General features: G+C 50.4%; 1 protein-coding gene across 6 annotated transcripts in view; it reads left to right on the top strand.

The window, feature by feature from the left end:
• The window catches only part of ZFHX3 (zinc finger homeobox 3), a 510,916-nt gene extending 503,230 nt beyond the window's left edge, over positions 1-7,686 (top strand). For all 6 annotated transcript variants that reach the window (XM_048958823.1, XM_048958822.1, XM_048958824.1 and 3 more), the window contains one exon: positions 2,358-7,686. In XM_048958823.1, the coding sequence (XP_048814780.1) occupies positions 2,358-3,937 (1,580 nt within the window). In that variant the 3' untranslated portion in view covers positions 3,938-7,686. The remainder of the gene's footprint in view (positions 1-2,357) is intronic.
• Positions 7,687-19,032: the final 11,346 nt, after the last annotated feature.

Genomic DNA, 19,032 nt, shown 5'->3' with positions numbered 1-19,032 from the left:
TGGGAGTGCATTCACCAACTGCAGTGGGTGTGAGTAATGCACCAGTCCTTCAGAGGTGGACGGCTCCTATGGTCCCAACTGCCATCAGCTGTGAGAGCACAAATCAATCCCGGAAGCTGTCTGATGCTGCTGGGAGGACCAGCAGACCTCACATTCCAGCAATCAAGTCCATTTCCTTGAGGAAGCTTTACAGTGCTTGTAACTGCCCTCAAAACACAATGTTCTTGCCCCAGGGAGTTGGGCAGATCCCCAACAAATTTTGAAACAGAAGTCGTGTGCACAGAGCCTCTTACAGAAAGATGGGGTTTAGTTAGGAGTTTGTGGTTCATGAACACCACCCAACTAGGACAAAATGCCTTAGATGTAGCCTGTTCAGCCAACTTTGGTCACCATGAGCAGCGCTCTCTAGTCTATGGAGATTGTAACAAAATTGGCAATACCAGTGTTAGGGGCCATGTGGCACAGCATTTCCCTTCTGTTTGCATGCGTGGCCAGAGGAACACCGATTTAGGGCAGGTGGGAGAAAAGGACCTGTCCATGACATCTGCTGTTAATCCTTGTGGAGTTTCAGAGGGATCAGTACCAAAATAACTGTTTTTCAGATATTTTTGAGGAATTGGAAACTGTAGTCTCACTTACAGTAAATGGTCCAGTTCTGTTTCCTTCTGCTGTCTCTGGCTTTTTCTGCCAGACCAGCTAATGCTGGTCTGAGTGAACAGGGAAGTGTTCAAGTAAGAGAAAATCTAGAGATATAGGTTTCCTTTGAAGCCATCCTTACCTTGTGACGTTTATCTGCTGCTATCAGCCTGTGTGTCTGTTCTTTCATGGTAATGATGCACCTTCTTCTGTGTCTGCATTTTGCTGGTGCTGACAGCACTTAGAGTTGCTTTTGCTGGAAGCTGAAAGGAAAAGTGTGGAGGAGAACAAGAACTTGGTTCAGTTTCCTAAGAAGTCCATCCTCACTGGATCCTCTCTAATCAAGACCTTCCTGTGTCTGCGTCGTTTAGAAAAAAGAAAAAAAAAAAAAAAGAAAATAAAACCCCTAAGCTAAAGTCAGGCAACTTCTAATTTGCTTTGGAAAATGATCCTTGCAAAGTTGTTTAATTCATTCTGTGGCACCCATAGTTGCAAGCTACGTTCCACAAAAGGAACAAAGTTTTCATCTGAAGAGAATCAACCCAGGGAACTGGAACAGCTCCATTGTATAGGAGACAACAGCTCAGAAAGTTTGGCTGAAGTTACACAAGAAGGCCAGGTGCACTGTGTGTGCTGAGCTCTTTCTGCAGGGCTTGTGCCTCTGCTCAGAAGTAGGGAATAAGGAGATCTTCTTCCCTTTGTTTACAGAACCACAGAACAGTTTGGGTTGGAAGGGGCTTCTCGCGGTCATCTGGTCCAGACACTGTGCTCAGGCAGGGCCACCTAGAACAGGCTGTGAATGACTGACCCATGTTTGCAAAGGTGGCATTCTCTGTATAGCTGCTCCTGTTGTGACACGATGGGCTGCCCTCCACCTGGCCACAGGAAGGGAAAGTTGAGCACTCAGGGAGCAGCGAGAGGCATCCTGGGGACATCCCAGCTGCATCCGCAGTCCCCTCCCAGTGCCTTGCCCTGGCTGCCCAGGGCTCAGCACCAGCTCTCATCCCACAGCCCTTCTCCAAAGCTCTTTGCACGCTTGAGCTGCCCCATGCTTCTCTTCAGCCCTCCTATGCATCTGCATTGTTCCCTCGCCAGATGTGCTCAGCTGCCCCAGACTGAACCCACTGGGATGTGCCTCTGCCTTCTGTCCCTTCGGGAAAGCAGGATTGTGGATGTGGGGTGAGCTGCAGGTCAGGAGGGGTGCGTAGTCAGCTCCTGAAGGATGAATCTGAGCATGGGCACTCCACTCTGATGGGTGGTGGCAGATGTCTGTTCGTCCGTGTATCCTTCCATTCCCTCCCGAGAGGCGGTCTGGGGGTCAGAGTGCTGAGTGTGACTGCCCTTCCTGGGACAGGGGCTCCTTAACACCATTTCCAGTTGCAGAGCACTCCATTTTGTCCAGCAGTAGAGTGAGAAGCACCACGGAGTGCAACAGAGGAGTGGGCAGCCTACATTTTAAGTACCAGCGCTAGTGACCCTTTGCTGGGCCCAATGCCGGGCAGCTGTCGGGTGTCCATGGCAGTGCATAACATGGTGGCAGGTGCGAGGCCATGAGCATGTGGGGCAGTGGGGACACACAGCATTACGAGCTCACTGCAGGGCCCAGCTAGCACTGCCCCACGTGGGGAAGGGGCTGTGCCTGCGGCCCAGGACCACCGGCTTGCTGCTTGCTGCCCGCCTGTGCTGATTGGCTCCTCACCTCTCTCTCCTCCCTCTTGCAGCTTTAACTTCTCCCAAACCCAACCTGATGGGCCTGCCCAGCACAAGCGTCCCTTCGCCCGGCCTTCCCACCTCTGGATTACCAAATAAGCAGCCCCCGGCAGTGCTCACCTCGCCCACCCCGGCACAGGGCACGGCCATCGCCCCGCAGCAGCCTCCGGCGACAACACCGCAGCCGCAGCCGCAGCAGCAGCCCCCGCCACCACGCAAGGAGAAGGAGGGCGAGAAGGCGAAAGAGAAGGAGAAGGCACCCAAGGGGAAGGGGGACCCCCTGCCAGGGCCCAAGAAGGAGAAGGGGGAGGCACCGGCGGGTGCCCTTGCAGCCCCACTGCCTGCCATGGAGTACGCGGTGGAACCGGCGCAACTCCAGGCACTGCAGGCCGCCCTGAGCTCCGACCCTGCCACGCTGCTGACCAGCCAGTTCCTGCCCTACTTCGTCCCTGGGTTCTCCCCCTACTACGCCCCGCAGATCCCGGGTGCCCTGCAGAGCGGGTACCTGCAGCCCATGTACGGGATGGAGGGGCTCTTTCCCTACAGCCCCGCGCTGTCGCAGGCACTGCTGGGGCTGTCCCCCGGCTCCCTGCTGCAGCAGTACCAGCAATACCAGCAGAGTCTGCAGGAGGCATTGCAGCAGCAGCAGCGGCAGGCGCAGCAGCAGCAGCAGCAGCAGCAGCAGCAGCAGCAGCAGAAAGCGCAGCAGCCCAAAGGAAGCCAAACCCCCGTCCCCGCGGGGGCCGCCACCCCGGACAAAGACCCTGCCAAAGAACCCCCCAAGCAAGAAGAGCAGAAGAACGCACCCCGCGAGGTGTCCCCCCTCCTGCCCAACCCCCCCGAGGAGCCCGAAGCAGAAGGCAAGGGTGCGGACTCCCTCTGCGACCCCTTCATCGTCCCGAAGGTGCAGTACAAACTGGTCTGCCGCAAGTGCCAGGCGGGCTTCGGCGACCAGGAGGCGGCCAGCGACCACCTGAAGTCCCTCTGCTTCTTCGGCCAGTCTGTGGCGAACCTGCAGGAGATGGTGCTTCACGTGCCCACCGGCAGCGGCCAGGGCAGCGGCTCGTACCAGTGCGTGGCGTGCGAGAGCACGGTGTGTGGGGACGAAGCCCTCAGTCAGCATCTCGAGTCAGCCCCGCACAAACACCGAACAATCACAAGAGCAGCAAGAAACGCCAAAGAGCACCCCAGTCTATTACCTCACTCTGCCTGCCCCCCCGACCCCAGCACCGCATCTACCTCGCAGTCGGCCGCTCACTCAAACGACAGCCCCCCGCCCCCCCGGCCCCCCCCGGCTTCCCCCCACGCCTCCAGAAAGCCCTGGCCCCCGGCCGCCCCCCGCGCCCCGCCGGGGAAGCCGCCGCCGCCGCCCTTCCCTCCTCTCTCCTCATCTTCAACGGTTACCTCAAGTTCATGCAGCACCTCAGGGGTTCAGCCCTCGATGCCAACAGACGACTATTCGGAGGAGTCTGACACGGATCTTAGCCAAAAGTCAGATGGACCGGTGAGCCCGGCGGAGGGGCCCCGGGAGCCCGGCTGCCCTAAGGACAGTGGTCTAGCTAGTGTAGGAATGGACACCTTCAGATTGTAAGCTTTGAAGATGAACAATGAAAATGAATTTAAATAAAAAAAAGTTAATAACAAACCAATTTCAAAAATAGACTAACTGCAATTCCAAAGCTTCTAACCAAAAAAAGAAAAAAGAAAAAAAGAAAAAGTGTGGGTTGTTTTCCCATATAACGATGCCGGTGGGTTTTACATTTCTTTTTTCCTTTCCTTTTAATAAAATAAAACTAAAAAAAAAAAAAAAAAAAAAAAAAAAAAAGACAAACCTGTTACATTTGTCCTTTCGAAGGTACTGTTGGTCTGGGAGATGAGAGCCCGCGCTGCCTCCGTCGTGTCCTCGGAGCGGAAGCCCCTTGTACATTGCCCCTTCTGAGTACGCCCCACGTCAATAGCACAGCAGAGGCCGGCATGCACTGTATGGGAAAGCAGCCCACCTTGTTACAGTTTTAAATTTCTTGCTATCTTAGCATTCAGATACCAATGGCTTGCTAAAAGAAAAAAGAAATGTAATGTCTTTTTATTCTCAGGTCAATCGCTCACACTTTGTTCTGTTTTCAGAATCATTGTTTTTATATATATATATATATATAATTTCTTTTTGTTTGTTTGGGGGTTTTTTGTTTTGTTTTGTTTTTGTTCCAGAAAAGGATTTTTTTTTTTCTTTCTTCTTTTTTTTTTCTTTCTTTTTTTTTTCTTTTTTTTTTTTTTTTTTTTTTGTTAATTTAAAATGGGCAGAAAGTATTCAAGAGAAAAACAATGTGAACTGCTTTAGCTTTTCGGGGATTCTAAGGGTAGCTTTTCTGCTGAAGCCAATTTCAAGGGGAAAAGTTAAGCACTCCCACTTTTCAGAAAAAAAACCACAAAGAGTGTTGAGGACTCGGAGCTTAAAAAATAAGTTTTAAAACAACTGACTTTCTGTATTTATGATAGATATGACCATTTTTGGTGTTGAGTAGATTGTTGCATTGGAAATGAACTGAAGCAGTATGGTAGATTTAAAAGAAAAAACCCTTTTGTGTACATTTAGCTTTTGTATGGTCCAGCTGACGGCTTCTCATTTGATGTTGTCTTGTTCATTCCTAGCCAGATAGATTGCAATCCATTGACTCGCCCAAGCTTTTCTCCCTTTGTACCTTTATCCCCACTTCCCCCATCCTGTAATCTTCCACTTATGGTTGCTACCTTCATTTCTTAGAGGGTGGTTGCATAATTATTTTATAAAAACTAAAGAAAGAAGTTCAAAGGGTTTTGGGGGTCAGTAGGATCCCTTGCAGAATATTTTTTGTTGGGGGTTTGAAACTTTTTAAGGCGAATACATACGATTTACCTATGTCTGTTACCCTTGTGCACTTATCTCTTTCTTATTTTCCATTCTTCTTGTTGGGTTTTTGTTGTTGTTTTTTTTTTCCTCTTCTTTTCCTCATTTGTAAATGCTTCAAAGACTCTGTTCCTGAACTATACGCATTTGTTTCCGTTTGTGTAATTAGGCTGCACTCTGTTCCTCCTTTAAAAAGAAAAAAAAAAAAACAAAAAAAACCAAGGTTTTGTTACATTCTTTTCTCTAAAGAAGATTCATGCTTTAAATAAAATCCAAAGACATACCCTTTCACCACTGGTGCAGAATGAGCAAAAAGGATTCTTTTTACTTGAGAATTTGTTTCTGATTAAACAAACAAGTCTAAGTTTAAATAAAGAATAAAAAAAAGTACCCAGGTTGTTATCTGTGCTTCTTCTGCAAGCAGAGAGACAACTCGCAGCGCACGCCAGCAGCCCCGGCCGTGCTGTTGGCCCCGGGGCGGCAGGGGGCCGCGTGCGGGCGCTGTGCTGGGCCGCCTGCGCTCCCCACCTCCTGCGGTCCGGACTTGGAAACTTAAACTCGGTGCTGCTACCACGCAGAGCCTGGAGATAAAGAGATGCTCGCTGCTCCACTTGTGTAGCCAAACGTCAACAGGAACGACGTCCTTCCCCCCGTGTCCTCTGCCCCAACAGCGTGAGAGCCTTCTCCCTGCCATCCTCCTCCTCCTCCTGCTTCAAAGGGAACTTGGATAACTGTGAACGTGGGCTCCTCCGCCGCCCCCGGGCTGAGGCCGTGCATCGCCGCCACGAGAGCCCGGAGCGCCCGAGAGACGAACGTGGCTTTCATTTCTTAGCGGGACTCTTTTGTTTTTACGGAGTTTTGGTTTTAGTTTGACGAAAGACCAGATCCCGAACTGCTGTACATATTTCTGACTAGGCTAATGCACAGTGCAAATTCTTTTTTTAATTGTTTTTTAAGTAGACGATACTAAAGAGAGTACATCGACGTTCCCGCCAGGATCAGCTGTAGCATAAGGTGTCAAAACGGAAGCAAGAACACGAAACGCGATCGCTGTTTTAACAAACTGTTTTCTTTCAACAGAAGTTCTTGTATTTCTCCCTGTGTTTGAGATGAACATTTTTTAAATTCTAAAGTTGTACAGTTTTGGTTTTCCATTATTTTATCTTGTTTGTAATTCTATGAAATATATATATATATATTTTTTGCCATTTAACTGTTGTATGTTACTCTGTCTGTACCATATAGAAATTTTTCGTTTGTTTTGATTCTGTGATACGAGATAACAGTTGAACACTAGGTTTATCTGTCAAGTTCTGCGAGGTCTCTTTGAAACCCTTTGGTTTTTGTTGGTTCTTTTGTTGGTTTTCGTTGTTGTTTTTTTTTAATTATATTGCTTGGTCATAGTGCAATTTCCCTTTCCTCCTTCCCCCTCCTCCTTCCCACCCACTAAAAGGTTTTATAAATTCATTTCCTTGTATTTTCTGTAAATGTTTCCAGAGACTTTCGGTGCGAGGCTGCCTCCTCCCCTCACACGGCGCGGCGGGGGATCGGACTGCGGCCCCACGCACCGCGGCCGCTGCCCATGGGACGCTTGGGCGGCCGTGTGGCGGGGCCGCGTCCTCCTGCCCCGAGCACACCCTGCATCTGCCCGGGAGCGGGGAGGGCGAGGAGCGAGGAGACGGTTTTAAACATAGCATTGAGCGGGTTTCTGTTTTATTTTTAATAAAAAGCTTTTTTTTAAGTGGTGAAGATGGCCAAAGTTTCATGCAACTGAGAATACAGTAAGGTGAAAGGCGCGCGCTGGGGCCGCCCGCGCCCACGGGGCAGGTGGGGCGGGAGCAGGCGAGGAGGCACCGGCACCGCCAGCGCACCCGGCATTCGTGGAAATATATTTTGCTTTAGCAAACAAAAAATAAACCTTTAAATAGAAGCAGAAATGGGGTCGGTTGGTCGGTTGGCTGTCGGCTGGTTGGTCAGTCGGTTACTTGGTGGATGCTTGATTGGTTGGTTGGCTGGTTGGTTGGCTGGTTGGTTGGTCGGTTGGTTGGTTGGCACTGAGATACTGCCCACTGTGAAACACAAAGCTTTGAATATTTTATTTTGGTTTTATTTTGGGGGGTGAGTTTGGGTAGAACGGAAAGCGTAAATGAGGTGAAAAGGGGTATGAACAGCCTTTGCAATGTACAAAAAATAGAGCAAGTGAAACCAAAAATGATGTTCTTGATGTTTTTCTATAATGTAGTCTTGTTAGCTTTTTTTGTTACTGTAACAATGCTGATCTCGAACTGTACCAAAATTCATGGAGACGAACAGAAACAGAAACCACATGGAACTTTCAAAACTTGGAAAGAATTTGTCACAAAAGACTTTGTTGTCATAGTTGAGTTGACTGTAGATGGTAATTGAATATACTCCTTTGGAAATATTTCATCACGTATGTTTCCTGCTCATTGTGATACATTAAAAAAAAAAAAAAAAAAATGGGCAAAAGCTCTCGTCTCAATGTCCCGCTGGTGCGGTGCAGGGTCTGTGTCGGGGGCAGGCGGTGTGCGCAGGGCGGGCGCGATGGTGCAGCCCGCTGCAGTGCCGGCGTGCGGCCGCTCCCCTCCCAGCACCCAGACTGCGGGTCGGCGGCACGGCTGGGCTGCGTTAATTGGAAGTGGGAGTGATGAGCCAGACAGGGCGGTTCCTACTACAGGATGCTTTGTGTATGAAAAAGACGTTATAGGAGTGCATTTAATTTTACTGGATGGTTGTGTAAGAACTCTGGGTGCACTGCTGTAATTAACAGTTGCAGGGAAAGCACGATGCCTTTATGAGTAGGGGTCATCTTGAAACCTGTAAGCTAGAAGTGAACTAGAGTCGCCAGCTGTTTCCTTCCGCTATGAAAGCAAAAGGTGGCAAAGGTAAGGCAGGTGAGTAGCTGATTCCCTGCTCATCCTTTTGCTGGCAAGGAGGAACTCATCAAACTGTGAGTGTTAAATCTGCAGTTTCCTTGCCAAAAATTGCCCCTTGCAGCAGACAACATTTGAAATTTGTTAATAAGGACCACATCCAACAGAGAGCCCTGGGGGCTACCATTCATCTCTAATTTATAACTACAGTAATGAATAACGTAAGAAAAATGCAGGTGGGATGGGAACTCCGTTTCATGCAGGTGTCCTTGGATGGGCTGCAAGGGGCTTCCTTGGTCCATGGGGAAATAGAGCCCAGCACGCAGATCAGGGCTCACTCAGCCCACAGGGACACGAGGGCACTGCAGTGCGTGCGGCAGAACGTCGCCTTGCCAGCCAGTGAGGCCTATTATAGGCTTGCTGAAGCACCTTCATGTCAAAAAAAGAGAGACTAACACTTGTATGGATTCAGGCTCCAACAGTGCATGAATTACGGAGTAAAGCAAGTTGAAATTGACTCCCGATGACTCCTGGTGCCAACACAATGAAGTCACCCAAACCCGGCCCCAGACTGGGCCGAGGAGGGGATCCTCCTGCAGCCATCGAGGCAGCGAAAGACGCACCCAAACACATCGACAAAGGCCCCCAGCTGTGCAAAGGGCAGCTTGGTGGGCTCACGCAGCACTGTAATGGCTCAGCATTGATGGTGTGTTTTTCCTTGTTGAATAATTTCCAGAGATTTCCAAAAGAGCTTGGCTCTCTTTTCCACTGCTAGGTGCATGGGGCTTTTTGAGGATGGCCCATTTTTCCGGTACATGGAGCAGTGACATTTCAGGAGGTGCAGCCTACCCACCACACATCCCCTCCATGAGTCAGTTCAGTTACAGAGGGTGCGTATTTGTCAGCTTTATATGTGCTAAAAAAAATCAGTTGTTTTTTTTTTGGGGGGGGGGGGAGGGGTTGCCAGGAGGAGGGTGTTTTTTAATGTCATTTTCATGTTGAAACATGACAGATTTTTCCAGGACAACTGGAAATTGTTATCAATAACTTTAATGGCTGACGTAGGTCAGACACCATTTTAAATGTTCCAGCACAGGCCAGAAATACTGCACTGCAGCTTTAGTTGCAAACCACACATGAGACACGTCTCCTCCAGGATGGGCAGCTGCCAGCAGTACACTGCCCATGCCCACGGAGGGACCGTGCTCAGCACCTTCTGCCCTGCACTGTTCTTCCCAGATCACACCAAATCCAGATTTTTTCCCCACGTCAGAAGATGGACATCTGCCTTCTGCGCCGTTAGGGACTGGCACGGCATGCAGCGGTGCAGACAGCAGGAAGGGGCTTCTGCACATCGGTGAGTACGTGGGAGCAGCGTGGCTGAGGCTGAGTGCTGCCTGGGGTGGACACAGGCACGTGCTGGGGGCTGGGACAAGAGGCAGAAAAGCTCGTGGGTGCAGACGGGTGCACAAAACTGGTCAAAAAGGACAAAACTCTGGACAAAACTAAGTACATTTAGAGAAGAGCGGATTTGGCTCTTGATAAAGAAGTGCCAAAGGCTGTGCTCACTGCTGTCTGTCACCAGGCACAGAGCACCTCTCTGCTGATGGTGCTGAGCCCAGGCATTTGGCAGCACTGCGGCTGCCAACAGAACAGTGCAGAGAGTGGTGAGCAGTTCCTCCTCACCCTCCATCTGCAGGACCCTCCAGCCTCCTCCTCCCATCCCAGGCATAGGCGTTGTGTTTCCTCTCTGCCCTGAGCCTGTGCAGGTGGGGATCTGGATTGCCTCAGCTGATCCGTGCCTTTTCATTAATTGGAAAAATCCATTCTGCAGCTTCTACAGAAGGATGGGACTGCAGCAGGAACGGAGTCACCAGTGTGGGTGTTTGCACTGTGCCATGTTAATGACTTCAGTGTTGTTCGCAGACCTGCAGCTTTGTAAGTTTATTATGTAAAACTGATATTTATTCCTGGGTTGAATTCCAGTTTAAAACAGCTACGCTTGAGGAAGCACCTCTCTAATGCTCAGAAAGGTGTAAATGGCTTCTGGTAGCTGCAAACTAAATACGCTGTGAGTGCCGATCAACTTAGAGCAGTGCATCAGCTGGAATCGTGCAAACCTCTGACACAAACAAAAAGGTTTTTCCATGCAGCGATTCTGTTAAGAGGAGAGCGAGAGTGATTTTTCAAATAACCTTTCACTGCCATCGCCTAAAAGGCAAGGAGGAGATTCAGAGAAGGAACGAAGCAATGATCGCTGGGCCACTGAAGACACCAATGTTACGGACAGGCTTTCAGCAGCTGCCACCCGGAAGACGCCTCTTCACCCTCCCAGAATTGGTGCTTTGCTGTTGTTCATGCAGGAGAGAGGCTCTGTGCAGGGCTCACTGTGCTGCAGAGGTGGCCCAGGCAGTCCCCACATCACAGCCCAGCACAGGGCCATCTGGTGCACAGTGATGCCTCGGGTGTCCCTGCTTTCACCTCTGGTTTTCCCCACGGAATCCCACGTGGGCTCTGCCACGGAGCTGAATCTCATGCGTGAACCCCCAGCAGCAAGGGCACAGGGCTGGCCCCGGGTGCAGGAACCAAAGAGGAGCTTTGTTTGTGAAGGAGACTTGGACACAGAGAGGTTGATCCCAGGGACTAAGGCAAAGCCAAAAGGTCCCACAAATCTTGCGCTCCACCAGCTGCCAGTGAGGCTGTGCAGAAGTTGTGCTGTGCACCGTGGGCTGCCGTGTGCCCAGGAGTGCAGCAAGAGCCCACTGGGCCTGGAGGGACAGCGGCCCTCTCCTGAGAGCAGCAGATGCAGCCGCTGAACTGAGTAGGGCCCTGTGTTAACACCTTTGCTAAATGGCATCTGAAGTCCTCTAAGAAAGCTGCCTCGTCTAACGCAGATGGATGCTCTGAGAAACTGCCACCAGGCGCGGGCTGTGCCAGCAGTGGTGAAGGGTTAACTCCATCAGTACTTAAACTACAAATATGGATCCCATTCTCTCCTCCAAGCTCGTTAACAATGTACACCTGATGATCTAAAGCACTAGAGAGTCATTTTAATTAACGCTCTGCCAGAGGGGATGTGGTGAAGACACTGATTTCACTCCAATGACTTTCTATTTTGGTATATTGCAGAATCGGTGCATTAGTTCCCTGGGCTGATGCGGTGAGTTAATCCAGAGACGGCTGCGCTCCACAGGGGCAGCTCAGAGCCGGGCGCTGCCACCATCCTGGCCCCAGCACACGGCTCAGCTCCGGGCTGCACAACCCAAGGCTGTCCTCACCTACCCGCAGCAGCCAGCGCCGTGCTGTGCGCAGCCGTGCCCCCGGGAGGCGGCGGAGGGGCTGCAACCGGTGGAGCCGTGGGTCTCCCGCAGCCTCAGTGGTGATGGAAGAGGCTTCACTCTGTGCCCCAGAGAAAAGAGAGCGGTACCTATAAATGGTATTGTGCTGTTGGTTAGATGGTAGCATGATGTTACTTAATTAATGTTTTAATACCCTAGGCATCTTCTGTGCCGTATAATTCATATCGATTCAGCTGTGAGCATGTTCAGTTAAAAAGACTCTCTTTCCTAAGCAAACTTTCAATTATATTGAATTGTCACAGCAAAAAAGGGCCTTTTCTCAGCATGAAGGAGGAGGTTCTCTGCCAGCCGCTGCCGGCCCAGCCGGGCGCACACGTGCTCAAGCAGACGTGGGCATGTACACAGAGCTCAGCCCCTCCTGCACCTGGTCCCTGAGCTACCAGGGCCAACCCATGCCCCACACCACCGCTGGACAGCATTTTGATTCAGAGGTTGGGGAGATGTTAGTGTTTACTGACCTTCAGCTGGTTCGGTCTTCATCTCTTATTCTCACTGTAGCACACATGCAACAGGGTGAGTGTGTCACTACCTTTCTTTCCCTGTGGTGCTGGATGTGCAAGGAGAAAAACAAACCTGCTGCAGCCACAGCGTCTGCACCGCTGCGCCCTCCTGGCTGCAGAGCGGGTACTTTGGGTCACAGGGAGACCAAAGCCAAATCAGAATGGACAGAAAATTATCAGCATTCTGGAAGGAGAAAGCAGCCCCGCAAATAGGAACCATGGCGCATGCCCTGGCAGCTCATGGCCAGCCTAGCCGTGGTGACGCAGCCTCCGGGCTGCGCATTGCACTGGGATTACCTGGCCATCCAGGTAGCTCCCCACTCAGGCTGTCCTCCTCATGAGAAGCTTTATTAAAAATTTCTGCACAGTTTTTTAAGTAACAAGGAAAAGATAAAAATTCTGCATTTTCATTACTCCCTGTTTTCACAGTCTGCTGAACAAAAACACAAAGTGCTGCTCCTGCTACCCCTTGCTTCCTGGCCCTGCCTCTTTCTCCCGTGGAGTTCAAATTAAAGAAAGGCGAAAATTGGAGCTGTTGTATGCAAGGCGATTGCAACATGCATATTTGATTTTTATGATGGATCTAAATTGCTGAATAAGGCCGTGGAACAAAGGGAGTCTGCGGCTTCCTGCCCATCACAGCCAGCCAGCCACTGCAGAACAAAAGCGCCAGCCATTAGGGGCTCAGCAGGGAGACACATTATATAAATAACTTTGTTTCTCTGCCCCTTCCCCCCTACGGGGTGCTCCGATCCGGGCTGGGGGGCTCCTGATTTGCACATTCTGAGGAGGGCGCGTGGCTGCTGCAAACCCCCCAGCACCGCAGGGACCCAGCACTGCAGCCACCCCCACCCTGGGCAAGTTGGCTGCAGCCTGCGTGCTCCCAGCAGCACCGGGTGACGCCTACACGGCCCCCGGCTGTGCCCCTGTGGGTGTTGACCCACAGCCACATGTGGGGCCACATAGGGCTCCGAGGGCTGTGGCACGGGGGCTCATTGCATCGCATGGGGGCCAAGGCGGTGGCTGAGCCCGCAGCAGAGCACGGCGGCCCAGGTGCCTCAAGGGGACATTCCTCACACGTTCGGTGGCACACGAAGGAGCGGAGATGTGCTGAGGTGGCTGCGGTTCTCGCAGCGTGCATTCAGGGCTGCTTACCGCCCCAGGATCAGACCTGAGGCCTCGAGACGGCGCTGCCTGGCTGGGCAAGGGGAGGAAGCTGCACCAACACTGATGGAGGGCCTGCACCCAGAGCAGGGCTGCTGCTCAGAGCTTCACTCACAGAAACCGCCTCTGCGCTCAGTGCGAGATGCTCATGGGGAGCATTAGGAGGATCTGGGACTTCTCAGTCTGCAGCGGAAGGCACTTGACAGGAGGCTCTGGTTAGGCTCAGGATGGATTGGGCAGGGGCTTCCATCGGTTCCTCAATGCTGCTGGGAGAGGAGGACAGCTGCAGGGAGCACAGAGCTCCTCAGCAAGGGCAGCAGAGCACCATGAGGCCCTTCTGTGGGACTTGCTGGAGGTAGAACACTAGAAACTATGAAAACTCTGAAAATCATCTGCAAACATGCTTGTTTTCTGCCCAGGAGAAATCTCAGCCCTTGCTTCCCTGAGCTGCATGCTGCTCTTGTGTGCAGCAGCCCTTACGAGAAGTGCAGGATGCTGCTGGTGCCACGCAGACAGGATGGGGCTGGTGGTGGGGAAGGGCCCTATTGTGGCCACAAGGAACCTCTGGCTGCTCCCCGGCCTCCTCCGCTCCTAGCACTGACCCGGTGTGGGATGGAGCGCAACTGGCAGACAGGTGAGCAGGTGGCACAGAGAAGGGGATGAGGACAGAGACATCTCACTTGTGCTGAGCACAAAGAGAAGCAAAACACCTTCTTTTTGAGTTGTGGTGGCCTCTAAAAGCTTTGCAAAGGCTTCCAGAGCCATGAGCAAGGGCTCAAAGAAGTGATAGCAGGGGGCTCAGGCCTGTGTGAATGGCTCTGACTGCAGCATCGTGCCAGAGGGCTGTGAACACCTCAGTAAGTGCTGCAGCTGTGACACTGCTGGAGGAGAGAACAACCTCACATGAGCCTCCTTCCCTGATGCATCCTCTCCCCATTCCCAGGTCTTCTGCCCATTATCTCCCCCTCTGAGCTGCATGGGGGAATTGCATGCTTCACTAACTGTCCTAATGGATTCCATCTATTCCCACTCTTCTGAGAGGAGAATGAAGGGGTGGATTCATATATGAGTGCGGTCCGCAGTTGAGCAGCCAGTGCTCCTCGATCTGTTGTCAGTGTGGTAAGAGACCAGCACCAACCTCAGCCCTTGTGCAGCACTGCTCCCCATCAGCCCCGGCAGAGATGTGGCAAGAATGGCATCAAAAGGGTCTGGGCTAACTGGGGAGATGAAAACATCACTGCCCAGAGGGGTACAGTCACAGAAAAGTCTGCTTGGAGACTAGGAGAAAGCTGGGGGCAACCCAAAAGCCAGAGGGGACAAGGAGCACTGTGGATAGCATTGCTATGGGCTGCCGCACGTGTTTAGCTTTTTAAAGTTTGATTTCCATGACCTTTTTTGCTGCTTGCTCATGTTCCTCTAGTGCCACTTGCAGCACTGGGTCAGGCTGTGCTTTCCCTGCTGAGGAGCTAAACTGAGATGCTGTGTGTAAGAGATGGGAAGTGACAAGATATGACCGAAGCATTGGAAATCAATCCAAACTAAATGTGCTTCTTAACTATAAGTGAACAGTTGAAAACAATCCTCTTTTATAGCCATGGAGATAAATACTCTGTTTTTATTAGGAAAAAATTGCTTTGGACTGAATAAAGTCGTTTGATTAACAAGTCAAAGCAGATGGTTTATTGATGTTTCAGAAAGGAGTTTACAAGGTCTAGTGAAAAAAGAGACCCAGCTCTGAATTAACAAATTACCCTGGTATATGGGACATTGACAGTTCACAGCTAATAGATTTATGGGCTACTGCTGGGTGTTTCATCCCCATTTGGTTTATTATGATAAAATATTGGGGCAGAGGTAACCTATAGCCTCATTGCAATATACTGTATCGACCCCTGACCCTGGCAACCTGACAGCAAACCTATATATTAGATTCTTAATTTGTCTTAATCTAACAGGATCCGCTTCTGCGCTGTAATTATTTTCCAAAGGCAATTGCACGAGCATGCGAGTGTGAGAGATGCAGGTGAAGGTGGATCACTTTGTCTATTGCACTGGACATACAGTTAAACTGCTGAAGACCTGAGAGATCACCGTAGGAATAAGGTAGGAGCATCAGTGTCCCGTGAAGCAGGACATGACATTGAGAAGCAATATAATTCCAGGGAGCTGTAAATCACTCTCATAAAAAATTTACAGAGGCACCAGTACAACCTGGAGATATGCACAGCTCCTGACTGGAAACGCAGGCGCTGGAAGAACTGGTGCAACAGAGAGGATCCTTCTTCTGGCTTCTATCGCTGTGCCTTTGCACTTCTCGCCCATGGCCATGGCTTTCCAGGGGACAGAGATGTCCTGCAGGCAGCTTTGAACCCACAGTGGCTGAATATTCATGTCTGGTATTTTGGGATTAAAATACAGTAATTGGATGCTTCTGGGTCAGGGTAGCTATATGTTAGCCAACAGTTTAGGCACATGCACTGTCCTCTTGTACACTTTGAGGCTAGTGTGCTGACTGTAACCGTATGCAGCCCAGTCTCAGTACCCAGAACCGTCACATCAGACCAGCTGCTGCTCAAGCTGTTCTCATTCCTTGGCTAAGCCCAGGTAACGGCTACTGACTCCTAAGAATGTGTTCATTTTCAAGCACCCTCATTTAGATCTGTAGGTTACGTTAATTGCATGCAGTGCCCACTCACACTGCAGGGGGTCTTGCTGGCCACTCATCACAGGTCCAGGTGTGCAGAGCAGTGCCAGGTGCTGCCACTCAATTCAGGGGTGATGAAAAGCAGGAGGAGGGTCCCCAAGCTCTGCTTCATTTGCCAAAGCAATTAGTGCTGAGGACATTATGTACACACCTAGGCCCTGCTCTTGGTTACCAGTGCTTGCCTGCACACAGCATGTCTGCAGCGAGGGTTCTTACTAAGCCAGTCTCTGCAATGGCAGATCAAGCAGATGAGACACTGAGGAGACGAGAAGACATTGCAGCTCAGGACTTAGAAATCTTTGTGCTCAAACAAAAATCAATCAGCATACAGGAGCACCACCTGCACACCCACCTGGCCCCAGCCAGCCGAGGCTGCTGCCGACTCTGCTGGGGTGCCCTGGTGCAGGGCTGTGGTAATCCTCACCTGTCCTCTGCACTGCTGAGCAATATTTGCGTGCATCTGAAGATGACATGCTGATGGATGGGACAGAAATGTGTCTTTTATTGCTTCCCCCACATGCTAACATTTTCTCTCTCCCCTTTTTTTTTTTTTTTAAAGGGTCTGTCAGACTGTTAGATACAGGAATTCATATGATTTGTTCTGCAGCCATTTCTCCCTTCTCTCCTGCAATAGGATCTGTAGAAATAATTTAAAGAGCGGAAGGTAATTTAGTGTCTTTTTTACCTCTCTCCACACGTTTCCTATGAGTTCACCAGGTACCCTCTAGATGAACCAATCCTACTGTAAAATATTATTTCTAGGCTTTATTCGACCAATTTATTAACTGTCTGCAGCTTTATTTACCAGGTTCTGGATTAACTCTGAGACCGGTTACTACTCAGAGCCGCTGCTTGCTTGCTTGCTGCCTTTCGTTGTGTTTATCTTTTCTTTGCAAGGAGGGGCTCAAACATATACAAACTGTCCTGAGGCTTAGCAGATATTCCAGAGAATCACAGAGCTGTATCTCATCTTCTCCAGTAATTAGTTACTGTCTCACACCTCATAGGAATCACAGCAAATGCTCTTCTTCGTGCCACTGCTCCCCGGGAAGCGGAAGGGAAATAAAAAAATCATTTCAGTGCTTGAAATTACAACTTTCTATCTTACCCCAAACACTAGAGCACAGAAGGTGGTGGAGTTGCTTCTGGCTACCTCTGCAGAAAGCTGCCCCAAGGTCATGCTGTCATGGAGCTGGCTGGGGTCTGAGAGCTCAGACTGAGCCTTGAGGAGCCCCAGTGCTGCAGAATCATTTCTCTGTCCCCCGTGAAGGCATTTGTAGTGTTTCAGCAGCTTTTTGGGTGCTCTGGAAAGCAGGTTTCAGCCTGAGAACAAACAGGTGGCAGGCTAGGAGAGAAAATATGTGGAATCTTTCAAACAAAAAAGAGCTAGTTCACTGTAGATAGCAGAGTGGAAGTAGACCTTTGAGAAAGCCTGACAGGGGATGTTGCACAGGTCTCGTGTATAATTCACAGGGCTCAGCCATGCTTAGACCTGGTTCTCTCTCCACACGGGTGCATCCTGTGATCCAGGTGCTCTTCACTCTGTTGTGAAGTGTGGCACCTCACTGCTCCCCCCAGGCTGCTCCAGCAGCCATTGCCCATCTGCAGTGCCCAAGGGCTCACCCCAAGTGAGAGGAGCACTTCCCTTCTTCTCTAGGGCCAGTGCTTTCAAAACATCTTGAAATGTAAGTGCTGGTGTTATTGGCATTAAAGTGGTTAATGTGGTAGTCCAATTCTAAAATCGTGGCTGTATAAGCCTACCCTCACTATTATTCTGTTATTTTACTTCACAAGTTGCATGTTGTCTAATTGTGATTTACTGCATATTTCTCATATAAATTACTGTAATGGACTCTTTGTCTGGGCTGCATTGCCGTGACAGAGTGTGCTACAAGGTGTCACGTGAACAAGGTTATAGAAAAGATTGAAAAGACTACAAACTATTGTGTGTGAGGAATCACTCCTCTTGTAACTATGCAGACATGCAAGGGGTAGAGTTAAGGGCTATGTGTACAGTCTTGACTTCATAGCATTTCTCATTGTGAGTGTTCAACCATGCAACTCTGTTACTCATGTAATGGAGTATTTTTCTAATGGAGTTTGAGGGGATTTTGTTCAAAATGGAAACCATCAAGATTCTGGAACACTAAAGATAGATGGTGTGGGGGAGAAGTGCTCCAAATATGGCCCCTCCTGATCTGACTTAAGCTCTGTCAGACCTGCTCATCCTGCACAACCCAGTCCCTCGCCCCCCTTCATGCATGCTGCCAGCTTGCAGATTCAGTGCTCTCCTGGCCGCCATGTGAGTCGAGCCTTGCACACTGTGCAGTCCTGCACCTTTCCTGCTGTGGGCCCACGTTATTATGGCCCGTGTGTGTGTAGCTGTCACAGCAGGGAGCCCTCCACCTATAGTCTGACCACAGGGTTCAAACACATCATAACGGATGGTCCTTTGGCACCAAGACCAGGAGGAGTTTTGCTGCTTGAGCTGCTCTTGGCAAGCAGCAATTCCCAGCATACACCTCAGGTACAGCTCTGCACTGTCTGCTCCCAACGTGGGGGAGCACAAGGGGAGCGGACCTGCTTCAGTGTGCTTTTTGCCACCTGTCAGCACTTTGCTTGAAGTCTGGCTAGCTGGTTTTCCCACACCTGTGGGCTCGTTATGCCTCAGTGAGGGCATATTGTGGCAGTGGAGTCATGTGCACGTGGTAAAAAGCCAGCATTGTGCGTCACCTGATGATTGCTGACAGGTGGGTCTGTATCACCAGCTCATATGGCAGGTTGCTGTGGTTACTGCAGAACCACTGAGGTTCTGCTGAGGAGGGACTGGCAAAAAGGCAGAGGAACAGTGCCTGTGAGAAGCTGCTGGATGACTCTCTAGGAAAGATAGCTTGATGTATCGTCCTGGCCTCCTGCCATTTCTCCTTGGTAAGGGTCTATTTTATTAACATTGTCAAGACTGTAGGTCTAGGAGGAGAATGGAGGAAGTCTGTGGATTCACTGACTAGAGCAAATCACTTACTAGGCAGCAATTTCAGTTTCAGGCCTTGGCTCAATTCCAAACTGTGATGGGGCTTAGTCTATTAGTCACAATCAAATAAACTGGGAGCTGCTCTCTAGTGAACTTCCTTACACCGGTTGGCCACCAAAGGTTTGACATCAGGCAGTGGGTGACCAGAGC

Source organism: Lagopus muta, chromosome 12 (genome assembly GCF_023343835.1).
Source record: "Lagopus muta isolate bLagMut1 chromosome 12, bLagMut1 primary, whole genome shotgun sequence".
Classification (NCBI taxonomy): domain Eukaryota; kingdom Metazoa; phylum Chordata; class Aves; order Galliformes; family Phasianidae; genus Lagopus; species Lagopus muta.
Note: the sequence above shows the minus strand (reverse complement) of the source record. Positions and strands in the feature narration are given on the sequence as shown.